Source organism: Cotesia typhae, unplaced genomic scaffold (assembly GCF_013202065.1).
Source record: "Cotesia typhae breed Kobodo isofemale line unplaced genomic scaffold, CoteBio_Ctyphae scaffold_58, whole genome shotgun sequence".
NCBI classification, from domain to species: domain Eukaryota; kingdom Metazoa; phylum Arthropoda; class Insecta; order Hymenoptera; family Braconidae; genus Cotesia; species Cotesia typhae.
The window spans coordinates 1,822,031-1,837,421 of NW_027423778.1; the positions used below are offsets into that span (position 1 = coordinate 1,822,031).

A 15,391-nucleotide genomic window follows, 5' to 3' on the forward strand; every position below is an offset into this window, starting at 1 on the left:
GTAGCGATGAAGTCGACGATGAAAACGATAAAAACTACGTAAATAAACTTTATAAAAATGAACGTCCTGATCTTGAAATTTTCGATGTTGTTATAGATAAAGAGTTATGGAAACATATTACAATACAAATTCAAAATGAGAACAAAAATTTTGTTGATGTTAAATTACGGCCTAAAGTTTGGACGCATATTTTAGCGTGTGAATTTTGGAAGCAATATAAAATAAAGTGTGCTTTTGTATTTAAAAAGGTGAAATCCATGAAAATGGTGGTTATTATGCTACAATGTACGGCAAATGTAAGAGCAAAAAGTGCAATAATCCTATTTTTGGTTACATTACTAAAAATCCTGGAGAAGACTCGACAGTGGTTCATTTTCAATGTCGTGACACACGTCAAATCAAGCACGAAGATAAACAGCGTCCGCTACAAGGTGAATTAAGAGATAAAATAAGACAGACTGTAAAGGAAAAAGGTGTGAAAGGTACGCGGATTAAAGAAGCAAATGACTTATTACAGCCTGGTGATACTCAATGCCCGCAATTATTTTCTTCTAACGTTTTATATCAATTAAACAAAGAATCTGTGGAAAAAGAATTCGATGTGAAATCTGAAGACAGGAGGGATTTAATTAAAGCAATAATGAATATTAACGATAATCCAATATATCGAGACTGTATCGTAAATCTAGGAGACACACCTTTTATGGTATTTTATTTAACTCCATCTCAACTACATTGCTATCGAGAGTACAGGCGCGTTCGTACTAAAGATTCTTCAATATGTATTGATGCAACTGGAGGCGTAGTACGGAAGTTTGGGGATGGTAAAAATATTCAAACAAGCTATATATTTTTATATCAAATTGTTATAAATTTTAATAACACAACACAGCCGGTTTATCAGATGTTATCTGAGTTACATGACTCGGGCACTATTGGCTATTGGCTTTCAAGATGGATGAGTTTTCAAAATGTTGCTCCAAAAGAAGTGGTTTGTGATGGAGCTCGTGCTCTCCTCAACGCGACTTGTTCAGTATTTAATAAGTTCTCACTATCTCAATACTTAGAAATATGTTTCGAAGATGCAAAGAAAAATACGACATCAAAAGCTATAAAAACTTTTATACGGCTCGATACCGCACACTTCTTACATTCCGTAAGTAGATGGAAGCTTTGGAACTTCGTTTTACATCAGAGTATAAAATCATTTTACTTGTATTGTGTTGGAATATTAATTGACCCAAAAGATTTGAAAGCTTTCAAACTCATTGCAATCTTGATTTTTATAATTAGTAATAATGAATTTGAAGATTCAGTCGTTGATTTTCAGTATCAAAATAATTTTTTAACTCCATTAAAAGCGAGAAATATCTTAGAAAATGTGATATTGACAAAAAATATTAAGAATTTCATTGAAGAAATGGAAGAAAGCGTGAACAAAATTGATTCTAACTTTGACTCGGACAGAGAAAATTTACTGCAAGATGAAAAAAACGACGTTAAAGATGCAAATGGAATTCTTGATTGGGTAGATGAAGTGGAGAAGTACTCCTTAACTGTAATTAAAATTGGCTCGAAATTAAATTGTTTTTATTTACCTAAATTAAGTAAACCGTTGAAAGAAAAATTGAAAGAATTCCCTTTATGGTCAAAAGTTTGTATAAAATATAGTAATTTACGAGCAACTTCTTCTTATGTTGAAGAGAGTTTTAAAGATTTAAAAATATTCTAGAAAAACAAATTACTCTTCCATCTCGGGTAGATATTTTTATCAAAGCACACTTACGAATGCTAATTGGAGGAGTTAAATTGTTCCAATGTAAATTATCTAAGTTTGTTGAAGAAATTGTTAATATCCAAGAAGATGAATCTGTTACCATCGAAGAAGATGAACCTGTTATTATTCAAGAAGATGAATCTGATAAAAATTGCGTAGACAGTGATGATGACGACGACGAGCTTCCAGATGAATCTGCTTATGAAAATTGGAAGGGTTTTGGTAAGAATCTAAAGCATAAGAAATTTGATTGGATTAGACCGGACACTTTTAATGATGATAAAAACTCAAATGTTATTATCCTAAATGACTCAGGACCTGTTAATCAAGTTACCAAAAATGAGATATCAAACTCTATTGATAACAGAGAAATTAAGGTAAATGAATTTGAAAAATCAAATTTTCAAGACTGTAGTGTTAAAAATATTAGCTTAAATAATTCTATTGATGAAGATCATTGTTATTCCGTGAATTCTTCTTTGACCAATATTCATAAAATGAAAGTTGAGACTCTCGTGGCTGGTATTGCAAGACAAATAAAAAATGAAGGAAAATATTTTCAAACGTGCTCTGAAATTAACTTGATTAATGACGGGGTTGTAAAAAAAATTAATGAAATTGACAAGAATAATACAAAACAACGAAAAAAAAAAAGAGTAATAAAAAAGAGAAATAAAAAAATTTCAAGAAATTTATTAGAGAACGGTATTTCGTCAGGACCGATAACGTTTAAAGGTATTAGTTGGTTTGCTTACAATACATGTCCTTTCGACAGTATTATTCAATTATTATACAATGGAGCCTTGGAAGATCAGGATTTTCTTCGTTTTTTGACAAATTCAAAAAACAAAACATTTTCATTTGTAGTTGATTTTTTGGCAAAAGGTATAACCTTAGAAACCTATGGTGCAATTTACCAAAATCGATTCGAGATATTATATCCTTTTTACAAAAATCGCGAAATAGCACGAACTGACAGCAACAATGGAGATAACAATTGCCAAGTCCTGTCACGTGTAATTGATTGTCAAGACAATGTCAACAGTTTATGGGATAAACTCTTTCGTGATGAGCCAAGTGTGTTTGAAGAGTATCTCTGTTTAAGCTCAACTTGCAAACCATATCAGAAAAATCTTTCAATTTTAAATGTTGATTATGAAATATTATTGAATGGTGGATTTCAATCGCTTGAAAAATCCATTACTTTTATGAGTGTTTCTCAGCATTTATTTTGTAAAAAATGTAAATCTGAAAATTTATTTTGCACTAGAACGCTAAATGCTTACGTATATATTGAATTGGAGATACCAGGAAGTTTTAATGGAGAACCAAAGAAGACTAGATTACGAGAGTTACCAAAACATATAAATTTATCAGAACAGAATGTACAAGGGGAAATAAAACAATTGCGCTATCGGTATGTACACTTTTATTATTTTATTTAAATTATTATTCAATTTTTCTACATCAATGTTTCTATTTGGTTTTAGATTATGCGGAGTAATAGGATACGAGAATAGCCACTACATAGCCTATTGCCAAAGCCTATCAGGTAATTGGCAGTTTTATAACGATTTACTAGCATCACCGAATCAAATTACTTCGTCTACGCTCATAAGCCCGCATGGAGTACTATATATAATTTGTCGTTCCTCTTCTCAGGTGTAAAAACATATTTGAATTTAAAATCTTATGAGGCTCAAAATAAATTAATCTTCAGTTTTATTATTGCCATAAGGCTCATTATATATTTTATTTTGGAGAATAATTTTAATTATTAATTACTTGATTTTTAAATTAGATAATGCTTGTATTTTAAACTTTGTTTTATAAAAATAAATTATTAAAATGATTTATTATAAGTTATACACAATATTCGTTAAAAATATTTTTATCTATTGACTAGTTTTAAAATTTTGTTTATTTATTGTGAAGTTTAATATTAAAAAAAAAAAAAAAAAAACAAAATTCTAAAAACTAATATAAATCGCCATTATTATTAAAATTTATTATAACTATTAGTAAAGAATTATCTATAACATTAGCATACAATAAAATATTTTATTGATATTATTTACGCAGAATAAGATTTTTATTTTTAGAATTAGATATTATAGATTTTTTTTTATTTACAATAGTTGAATATCGCTCCAAATAAAAAATAAAAACTAATTACATTAATAATCAACAGAATGTGATCTCTCATTGTCTGTAAACCCTCGGAAGCAAGTTGACGTAGTGTTACAGCGACAGAATAAAAAGAAAAAAGTGCTTGTAATTATAAAGTACATAACAACTTATATAATTATTAATATTATATTTTGAATGTCACGGTAAATTAAAATTATTTTAAGTGATATATATTTTTTATAGGTAAGAATTGGGTGTGCAATTGTGATTTTTTTTATTATTGAATAATCACGATTATTTCCATATTTATAGTAGCATAAAAACTTCGTAAGTATAACTTTTGGTTCATAATAATGACATTATTATTATTATTATTATTATTATTATTATTATTATTATTATTATTATTATTATTATTATTATTATTATTATTATTATTATTATTATTATTATTATTATTATTATTGTTATTGTTGTTGAAGTCAAATGAAATTTAAATAGTCCGCGCAGCAGTCGAGAGTCACGCATGCGCACTAGTATATATTCCAATATGCTGAACTAAGGTGGGTGTAATGATATTAAAAAATTAATTATCAGATTAAATAATATCGAACAAACATTTTTTTTGATCGAACAAACATTAATTAGCTTCGAATAATAAAAAAAAAAAAAAAAAAACAGCCTTAATACTGAAAATTTTGGCGCTGGGTTAGGCAAAATTTTTGAAAATTCAAAAAAAAAAAAACAAACAACGAACAAAAAAAAATTTTTTTCGGACAATCACGAACGAACGACAAACAATCGAATTAGCAAAAAAAATTTGCAAAAATTTGACTTTTTACCGTCAACTTAAGATAGCTGTTGATAGACGTCTACATGAAAATAATTGTTATATAAAAGTAATTACTTTGGAAATTATTTATCGATAACTAATAATCAATGTATAGAATATGTATAATATGAAGCTATAGAAAAGGATTCAAAATATAGAGCTATGAATAGAAGTAAACCAGTTATCATTAAAATAAGTTACTCTTACAATTAGTAATAAAATTCTTCATGCAAAAATAGTCTGTAATAATAATTATCAGTTCAAAAGAAAGTTGACAATAGTTTTAATTTAAACATTTCGGACAGAGCCACTCAATTACGATTTCTTCAGTAACGCCCACACAATTCCAGTGGTACCAGTATAAACATAGGTCACATTCGATGCTATTATTATTTTCTAAATTTTGTTGACATTCTTTGCACGTCCAATTATTGCTCTCAAGTTTATTTTCAATTATTTTTTGGTACACAACGAACGCATTAGGTTCGAAAAACTTTTCAATCAGATCATTGGTTATTGAAGTACTCGCTAAAACATCACTAATGTTTGTTGATTCTAGATGTTTTAAATCATTTTCTGAAATTTTTTTGTTACCAAGTACGATATCGTTGATTACAGACCTTTCTTTGATAATCATAGATAAAACCATAAAACTTTTGGCCGTCTTTTTCATATTTTCGAACGTTTTACTATTGGAAGATATTCTTCGAATAGGTAAACCGATTGGACGAAGTTGGCGTCCTTTACCACGTCCTCGCGAACGACGCGAATGAATTGTTAATGAACCACCATTTAATTTCGATGAAATTTCTTCATCTCTTGATTGGACGTGGTATTGAACTAAATCCTTGTTAAAAAATACTAACATTTCATTAACTTGAAGTAATTTATTTTTTTTCTCCTCTTCATTGGTTGAAGCCACTATGTTAATTTGGAGTTTCATTAATAATTCATTAAAATTATCTTCTAATACAATTGCTGAATCGACGACATCATTGTAAGCTTCAAGTGAACTGGCAGTTTCTTGGAACGGTAATACATGAGTGTTCTGAAATTATTTGAAATAAAACGATAACTAAAATGGTCTCTTATTAAACAATTAGATCTAAAACGGTATAAGTAACAAAAAATATATTGTTTTTAAGAAAAATATATTGTTTTTAAGAAAAAATATATTGTTTTAAATTTATGAACATTTTGAAGCATGTACGGTTAATCTTGTCATAATCTGGCATTCCGATGATAATTTCCAAGACTCATCAAGCTATAAAATTTTAAATAAATCAAGTAATTAGCAATAAAAAAAATATAAAAAAACAAAATAAAACACTAAAATCCCCATCGCAAATAAATTGTGTTATTTGGATAATTTCCAAAATATATTGACGTCAATGCCATTTGACTGGACTGTGTCAATGTCATTTTTATGCATGCCCTGATTAGAAAAAGAGATTTAAAAAGATTCGAAATGGCTCAAAGAGATTAAAAAGATTCATTTTGACATATATATAGATATACATTTTGCATGGGTTGAATCTTTTTAAATCTTTTTTTTTTAATTAGGGCGAAAAATTGTTCTTTTAAAAAAACATACTAAAGAAAAATTTTTGTCACATATATCCTTTTAGTTTTAATTACTTTCAATTAGTAAATGAATGATTATGAAACTAATGGTGAACTTACATCTGATAGATCTTGATCTTGCTCATCAAAAGTTTCAAGAGCATTCTTCTTCGGCAATGAAGCAGGTTGGGTTGAAAAAGCTTGTGTGCCCTTTTTACGACCCTAAAGAAATATTTCAAGTATCAAAATAAATTATAAGATTGATAACTATAATAATATCATATTAAAAAATAATTGCTAAATGATTACGAAACTTACACCTCCCTGAGCAATACATTTTTCAGCCATCTCTGAGTACATTTGAAGCCGTGGAAGCTGTAAAAAATAAGTGCAAATATTTAAATTTAAAATATCAAATAATAATAAAGAAGTTAAAATTTTTTTGTCGTAAGTAATCGCACAAAGATGAAAAAAAGCGAAATTCTTGATGTTCCAACATAAATAAGTAATATTTAACTTCTTCATCACCAACATTGACTTTTTTTACTTACCGCATGAGGTTCATGGTCATGATCTGGCATAAATGCTGTTATTCTTAAAAACTGTTTATCTTTTGTCGTTCTCACTGTCAAAGCAGCAGGACATAATTTTACAGTTATGCTGAAAATGAAAATGAATAAATGAAGCATTAAAAATAATTTTAACGAATTAAATGATTTTATAAGTAAAAAAAAAAAAAAAACAAACTGTGGGTATTTTTTGTTGAACTCTCGAACTGTTACCGGTTTCGGATTAACGCTACACCTAAAATAACGCTCATCGTATTTTAAAGCACAATTGTAATCCTGACGTAAATTCTTCATGCTTTCCAACTTTTTCGCAGTTGTACTAGTAAACGAATATTTTTCTTTCTCTTGGTACATGATTAGCTTCGCCTCAAATTCATCGTAACTAGCGAACAGATCGCCAACGTTAAATAACTGCTCATTACCCATAATCAAGTTTTTGGATAACTTTTTATTCAAAATAACAATATAATTAGGTTATAATAACAATTTGTAACTTTATTAATATTGTAAATGTTTGCAAAGGTTATAAGTGTTTCTAGTACACGGAGAGTGGTGAAATATTGTCGATTTAAGATAGGTTCTCTCACCAATAAACTCAGAGTAAAAGGCCTGTACTAGTAGCTGATAAGTTAGATTTTATTTAGCTAAACCTATACTTACAGCGTCAGTGAATGCACAACACAACAGATACATAATAATGACTTATTACCATAAGATTTCTGCAATTCTTTTAAGTTGGTAATAAAATGTCGATAGAAGTATGAAACTAATAAGATATTTATCACGAATTTTCAACAAATCTTTATCAACAAAAATATATAATTGATATTCTTGTATATTATTTGGCTTTACACGGAATAAATTAAAATAGAAAAAAATTTTTAAATTATGATTATGTAGTAAATAAAAGTAGAGTTCATGGTCTACTAAATATTAATATGCGTATGTCGTGTTTATAACTATTGTTACAAGTAGTAACCTGATATTTTATAAAATTTTATTTGACTTAACCTCAGACAAAGTATTATACTTCTTATGATATCGCGTTATAGATGCCATAAGGGCGTATCAGCCTATTATACGCCCTTATGGTACCCGGGTGCCATAAGGGCGTACCAAAGTTTTTTTGCATTTCTGCCCGTTTCAGGCATAACTACGTCGATTCCCGGAAAAAATTTTTTAAACGCCCTTATGCCTTTTTAAGGGTATTTTTTCGAGATACGCCCTTATGGCATCAGTAACGCGATATTTATATAGTGATTGTAGCATTAATAATATATTACATCATTATTTATTATAACTATACAGATGGACAGCCATGTTAATGATTTACTGCCAGGTCGAAAATTTTATTCTATCCAGGAGTTCAATGATTATTTTGATAAATATAAATTCGAAAATAAACAAGTTTACGCTACTAGAGATAGTGTATCGTTAAAAAAAAGATAGACATTCTGAAGAGCTTATTGAAAAATTCAAATTTTTACGATTTAAACTTGTTTGTATATTTGGAGGTGGTAAAACATCTATTACAACACAGCGAGCAACTAAGTACACAATAATCTCATTTTTATATTAATATTATCAACTGTCTGAGATATTGATGTGCATTATATTTTACAGAACATATAAAGTAAATTGTCCAGCTTTCATTCGTGTATCATTGATTGAGTTTGAATACTTAGAAATTCAAGATGTTAATTTCTGTCATGAGAACCATCCACACTCAGGGGTAAGTTAACTTTTACCATAAAGCACACAAACTTTTTAAGTCCAAAAGGGTTTCACTTTATCCAAAATAATTTCTGCTTCTTTAAAAATTTTTTTGAAATGACATGTAATTGAAGTTGCGATCGATCAACTGACCACCAATATATATATAGATAAATCAAATACATAATTGACTTTAACGACTCCAGGAGAATGATAGGTACATTTTAACCCACTGGAAAAAATTAAAACAAACCTAAAGTCAATCAAATTTTACATTTTCATTATTCCAACCGCGTCTGGGTATCTGAACTCCCGAAAATATCATATCTTCAAAAAAAAAAAAAATAAAATTATAAGAACACTATAATTCGCTGAAAAAATTTTCTGACGACCTTTGGTGACTCTAATTAAATAATTTCAATAATTCAGGCTTGATCGAGTGTTGGATTATCTTAATAACAGGCGAGACCATCTTTTTCTCGCTTTGCTCTCACGGAGTTTAACGAAACTATCTCTGTCGCACTCCCAACAGCAGAGCAATTGCAGTTTCGATTGGTTTCACGAAACGAATGAAATTTTTGAAAAAAACGCTTTGTGGTGAAATAGTTCATTAAATTATCTATTATCTCTAAAAACGTTTTTTCAAAATTTCTATTCGTTTCGCTAAACCGATTGAAACTGCAATCACTGGTCTCGCCTGTAATTCAAAGCTTACATTTTCAAGGCTCATAGAAAATTCCTGATACATTTTACCCCGCTAAGATAAATTCATGACGACCTCTGGTGACTCTTTATTTCAGAATATTATTTATCAAATTCTCAACGTGCGTCATATCATTTGAAAATTCTGGGCTGAAAAATTTTTCAGGCTCACATGAAATTATTGATACATTCCATTGCATTAAAAACATCTACGGCTGATCTAAATTACTATCTTTTTCTACTAGATTTCATAGAAATCTAACTATTGCATTGGTCCTCTTGACGGAACTTTTAAAAAATTTTGCTATATTCCGACTTAACTTGACGAGCTGAGTCAAAAAATACATATGGTTCAAAAGTTTACACATGTATATATATATATATATATATATATATATATATATATATATATATATATATATATATATATATATATATATATATATATATATATATATATATATCCGATATAACGGCTTGTCACGACGATAGCGTCGCCAATTTAGAACGGATCTTTACCAAACTCAACATACTTATTCTACAGATAGATACCGAAGTCAAGTTCGAAGATGAGCTTAATCGGTCAAGTAATTTAGAAATGCCAGGATTTCAAAATTTTCAAAATCATAAAAATTCATATTTCTTCACTTTCTTACTCGAATAACTTTTGAATGGGATAACTTATTGAATTTCTTTAAACTGCATCTGAAAGCTCTTTAAATAAGCTTCAATTTGAGTACCATATAATATTTGTAGTCTTAAAATTAAGTCCTATTTCGCTATACCAATTATGAAATTTGCTATTACATTCGTTTTATAATTTTTTTTTTTTTTTTTTTTTTTTAATTAGAAAACTTTGATTGTAATGATTACAATAAAAATCGTACTTTAAAATCTAATTGTAATTTTGATTAATAAGTAATAAAATGAAATCTACTTTCATTTCGGCTGCCGAATGGTCTTTTTTATTTAAATATAGACGTAATCTCTGTTTATTTCAACGTTAAAACTACTGGAAAATCATTGTGGAAAATTTTTATGGCTCACAGATATTCACGAACATATTTTAACTTGGTGAAGAAAATTTATAAGTTGAAGATTGGGCGAGATTCTGTTATTAATTGATACGTTGCTTTACAAATTATCTAAAAAAGTCATTGACTTTAAAATATTTTCGAGATATTCGTAGATCAACTTATTACGATGTATTTAGTTTTCATCAAATCTAATGGCAATAAAACTATATCGAATGCCGCCAACCTCGATTTTGTCTCTTAAGTTGATAAAAAATTATTAGAGTATTGCACTTACATCCTTGTAAAAATTGTTTAAATATTTTTGTGGGACCTTAAAATATAGGGATCTGATAAGTACTCAATTTTGAAAAATAGGCTCAAGATCAATGTCTTGCCGATTCTTTTAAGACCATTGAATTTCAGAGCAGGAAATAATACAAGCTTTCTGAACCTTTAAAACTCTTTCTTTCAAAACCTTAAATTTTATAATTAAGAAATTTCAGTAGCAACATTACCCTCGCAGCAATTCGGGGTAGCGTGAAAAAAAAAATTTCACTGCGAAAAAATTGTTAATTAAGTTTTTCAAAAAATGTTTATCTAATTTTCGAATAAACATTTCATACATAAATACAACCAATCATAAAGCACTCCAAACTTGAATTTTTCTTCGTTTTTCTAATTTTTTGAGTACTGTATTTTCTAGATGAAAAAGAAATTGTAGTATCCCATGTAGGAAAGTATGGCGGGCCCAGGCCTGGCTCAACTATGCAGAACTCTGGGCCAGGCTTGTAAGCCAGAGTTGGCCCAGTCTGGTTACCACGACTGGTCCATAATATGCCTGGTTACCAGGATTGGGCCACAGTTAATTTTCAAATCTGGCCCATACCTGGTTGCCAGGACTGGGCCATAGTTAATTTTCAAGTTTGGCCCATGCCATTTGATAAAAAATGATAAAAAAATAATTTTTTAATCATGATTTTTTTATTTTAATTTTGATGTAGAGCTAACACAAGTTTAGATCGTTTGACTCTTAATTTAAACCTAACTTTCGCTGATAAGTTGTTGCATATCTCATTATTCTTAAAAGCTTAATCTATATGGTGACGGAATGTGACGGTTTATTATTTATATAATTTATGTAATTTAATATTTTGTTTTGATGAAAATTAACTATTTTTTACAAATGTTTATTAATTAAAAAAATTTTAAAGTCAAGTTCTTATAATACTTTAGATCTTGTACATCGTTCTGTATATTTTTAATATTTTATTGTAAATTTTAATGTTTAAAATTATCAATATTACAAATTCAACTGTAAATTATTATATTTTAATTTTTTTAAGACCATATCAATCTTGACGATATGTAATTGTTTTTGTTAAATAACAAATTTTCAATTTTAGCATTTGCTAACAAATATTCGTTAAACAATAAATATTTACTATTTAAAATTCTATTACTTAATGATTAATTAAGTTTAGATTTCCCATTGAATGGCCAAGGCTAGGTTACCCAATTCTGGCTCAAGTCTGGGTTGCCATTCAACGGCCATGGCTAGGCTTTCCAGTCTTGACTAACGCTGGGTAATCATTGAGTCGGCCAAGGCTAGATTGTCCAGTCCTGGCCCAAGTCTGGGTCGCTATTGAATGGCCATGGCTGGGAACCTAGTTCTGGCCCAAGCTCGAGTAATCATTGGGCCGGCCAAGGCTTGGTTGCCCAGTCTTGGCCCAAGGCTAGGTTCTTTTGCTTCGGCCATTCTATGGCGAACCAGTCTTGGTTGAAAATTATAGATAAAAAACAGTTAAAAATACTTCAAAACAAAATGGATCGAAGATTTTCTATGAGTCCTAAAAATTTTAGCCTTGGATTTTCAGGTGATCCGACACTTGGTAAGGCCTGAATCAATTTAGTTACTTAACTAAAACCACCTAAGGTCGTCAAAAATTTTTATTCTCTAATCTGATTTCCGTAATGAGACGGAAAAAAAATATATGGCATGAACAACTTTGCTTTTGTGCTTAGAAGACTGATTGAACGAAATTTTTAAAAATCTCGGATTTTAATTTTTGATTGAAAATAAAACTATTGAAATAAAAATGTTTATTATTTTTATTAAGTTTTGCTATCAAATTAGCTTACAGAAAAGTGGAAAATAACTTAAAAGTGCACACTTTTACTTTTTCTTTTATGTTCATAGCTACTTTCTCTCAATAAACCCCAAATATAGTCGCCCATCATGTTTTCATTGTATTGGCCTTGATAGCGTTGTTCAAAATTCATGATGTCCTGATGGAAACGTTCTCCTTGCTCTTCGGAATAGGCTCCCATATTGTTTTTAAATTTATCCAAATGAGCATGCAGCATATGTACTTTTAATGACATCCTGCAGCCCATGGCCTTAAAATTTGTAAGCATATCCTCAACCAACTTTTCGTAGTTTTCAGCTTTATTATTTCCTAAAAATCCAGAAACTACTGCTTTAAAACTGTTCCAACTTGCTTTTGAGTACGATTCAGCAACGTTGGAAATTTTTCATCGGCGAAAATCTGTCTTATTTGCGGACCAACAAAAACCCCAGCTTTAACCTTTGCTTCCGATAACTTCGGAAAAAATTTTTTTAAGTATCCAAAAGCTTCTGAAGTTTCATCCAGTTTTTTAACAAATTGTTTCATCAACCCTAACTTAATGTGCAAAGGCGGCATTAACACCTTTTCCTTCAACAAAGCTTCAACAATCGGCTCAAATTTGACGTTCTGTTTTCTGACACACAATTCTGTTCTTACAGGCCATGACCGTTGAATATAGTGTTTAGAATCCGCTCTGCTATCCCACAAGCACAAATAACACGGATACTTTGTATATCTACCCTGTAGCCCCATTAAAAATCCCACCATTTTAAAATCTCCTATCAGCTCCCAGTTATACTCACGATACTTTACAGATTCAAGCAAAATTTATTACAACTATCACAAAAGCAAACTTTATACCGAAAAAAGATATTTTCTTTTCGTTTTTGTGCATAACTAACTGGAAAATAATAGTATAAACTTTAGGACAAAGAACGAAAATTTTTTTTATAGAGTCGTGTTATTCTTCAGTTAACTTCAGTTATATGAAATGACAATATAATATTTATTTTATACCTACTTTTTTTGCTGTATATTATGAAGTAAGTTATTTTGATTAAAACACTTTTCTTCGTTTCATTTAGGAATTTTATCACTTTCTACCACAAAATAATAAATTGAATAGTGAAGAAAAGAAAACGATAAATACTTTGCTACAAATGGATGCAAATAAAAAGAAAATCCAAAATCTCATACTGAATAATTTTAACAAGCATGTTAAACTGAAAACATTGCACAACATGAATACAGCGACATTGGAAGATAAAGAAAACGATTTACAGTCAATAGTGAAATTACTTCTTAATACTTACGGTAATAAATTAAACTTATAAACTTTATTGAATTAACTCAAACTTATGAATTTTTTCAATTTTTAGATGCAACAGTTGATATTTATAATGATTCAGGTGAAGATAAGTGTAAAGGTATTTTCTTTTCGACCCCAGAAATGAGACAAGATGTCAAAATTTGGCCTGAAATAATTTTTATAGATGGTACATACAAATTGACAGACAACGACTTGACAACGATGGTTATTGCAGTAGAAGATGGAAACGGCAGAGGACAAATTGGTGGAATTGGTTTATTAGCCACGGAAGAGCGAGATGTATTAGAGTGGATGTTAAAGGTCTTTCAACGGGACAATGAAGAAGCTTTTAAGAATGTAAAAGCCTTTATGACTGATAAAGATTTGACGGAGAGAAGTATTTTAAAAGAATTATTCCCAGCAATACCATCTTATATTTGTTTGTATCATACCTTAAAAATATTTAAAGGGAAAGTTGAAGATCCAAAAATGAGATTAACGAAAGAACAGCAAATTGAAGCAAAGATGATACTCGACAGAATAGCACGTTCGCAAACCCAAGATCAATATGATGAATTGTATTACGAGTTTTGTCGAACTAGCCCGGAGCAATTGGTAGAGTACTATAATTTCAATTGGCATAATATTACAGAAGATTGGGTCAATTTCAATTACAACAAAAACCTCGGTAATCGAACTAATAATAGAGTAGAATCCATCAACGCGAAACTTAAAAGTGTATTACACAAAAGATCTCCTACAATAGTTATGATAGAAAATTTTTTTGAGTGGTATGCATCCCATAAATGTGAGAGCACTTTTCGAACAGCAAATCAATTTCTAAAAACTTGTAATAACACATTTTTGAATAATAGTCTAGAACAGCTGTATATTGATTATCTCACAAAATTTGCATCAGATCGAGTATTAGTTGAATTACAAAACATAAACAACATCTTAATAACTTACTTCAACAAAAAAACCATGACATGTACTGTAGCTGATATAACGTTCCTGAATGTTACACCGACATCTTGCGAATGTGCACTATTCTTGTCAATGAATCTTCCATGCAAGCATATATTTGCTGTCAGAAAATCTTTCGAGTTGTCATTATATGATGAGCAATTATGTCATATACGGTGGACGAAAGCTTATCTATTAAATAGGTTACAAGCGCCTGAAAAAAATTTGAGCGATAATTTAAATGATAATAGTACTTCAAGTATTGGAGACCAGCTTTCTAATTCTATAAATACTCAATTAACTATTTGTGATCTAGAAAAAACGTATGGTAAGTTCGTAACAAGAACTACATTGGAAAAAATTTGCGAGGCATATAAAACGAATAATGATGATTTCATACTTCATAAAGACGATGACACTATGAAATGTACTGTAGCGGGTGATGATTTTTATGTTGTTACTCCTACGTCATGTACTTGTTCATTTTTTATAGCCGAATACTTACCATGTAAACATATATTTGATGTACGCCAATATTTTAAACTATCAATATATGATGAAATCTTATACACTAGTCACAAAAATTAAGGGATATAAAAAAAATTCCAAATTTTTTGGTGATTTTCAGCGAGCTGTAACTCCGAGGAAAATGATCGCACAGAAAAAAAAAAAAAAAAAGCAAATTGTA

General features: G+C 29.4%; 3 protein-coding genes across 3 annotated transcripts; 2 read left to right on the top strand and 1 right to left on the bottom strand.

The window, feature by feature from the left end:
* The first annotated feature begins 302 nt into the window (after positions 1 to 302).
* Positions 303 to 3,680, top strand: LOC141537116 (uncharacterized). Its single transcript, XM_074257957.1, has 2 exons — positions 303 to 3,194; positions 3,268 to 3,680. The coding sequence occupies exons 1-2, from the start codon at positions 1,789 to 1,791 to the stop codon at positions 3,443 to 3,445; spliced, it is 1,584 nt and encodes a 527-aa protein (XP_074114058.1). The 5' UTR covers positions 303 to 1,788; the 3' UTR covers positions 3,446 to 3,680.
* A 1,342-nt stretch (positions 3,681 to 5,022) lies between these two features.
* Positions 5,023 to 7,400, bottom strand: LOC141537095 (uncharacterized). Its single transcript, XM_074257930.1, has 5 exons — positions 7,050 to 7,400; positions 6,854 to 6,962; positions 6,621 to 6,677; positions 6,423 to 6,524; positions 5,023 to 5,787 (listed from the first exon to the last, which is right to left on the bottom strand). The coding sequence occupies exons 1-5, from the start codon at positions 7,295 to 7,297 to the stop codon at positions 5,023 to 5,025; spliced, it is 1,281 nt and encodes a 426-aa protein (XP_074114031.1). The 5' UTR covers positions 7,298 to 7,400.
* A 1,016-nt stretch (positions 7,401 to 8,416) lies between these two features.
* LOC141537096 (uncharacterized) lies at positions 8,417 to 15,175 on the top strand (the record flags this gene model as incomplete). Its single annotated transcript, XM_074257931.1, has 4 exons — positions 8,417 to 8,422; positions 8,495 to 8,603; positions 13,514 to 13,742; positions 13,808 to 15,175. Coding segments are annotated over exons 3-4 (1,522 nt in total), but the record flags the coding sequence as incomplete, so codon positions are not given.
* Positions 15,176 to 15,391: the final 216 nt, after the last annotated feature.

What these genes read in the sequence shown, in the direction of transcription:
- LOC141537116 (XM_074257957.1), top strand. Translation starts at nt 1,789, where the DNA reads ATGCTAATTGGAGGAGTTAAATTGTTCCAATGTAAATTATCTAAGTTT. An exon ending in ATAAAACAATTGCGCTATCG is followed by an intron (nt 3,195 to 3,267) that starts GTATGTACACTT and finishes ATTTGGTTTTAG; the next exon opens with ATTATGCGGAGTAATAGGAT.
- LOC141537095 (XM_074257930.1), bottom strand. Translation starts at nt 7,297, where the DNA reads ATGGGTAATGAGCAGTTATTTAACGTTGGCGATCTGTTCGCTAGTTAC. An exon ending in TTCAACAAAAAATACCCACA is followed by an intron (nt 6,963 to 7,049) that starts GTTTGTTTTTTT and finishes TTTCATTTTCAG; the next exon opens with CATAACTGTAAAATTATGTC. An exon ending in ATGACCATGAACCTCATGCG is followed by an intron (nt 6,678 to 6,853) that starts GTAAGTAAAAAA and finishes TATTTTTTACAG; the next exon opens with CTTCCACGGCTTCAAATGTA.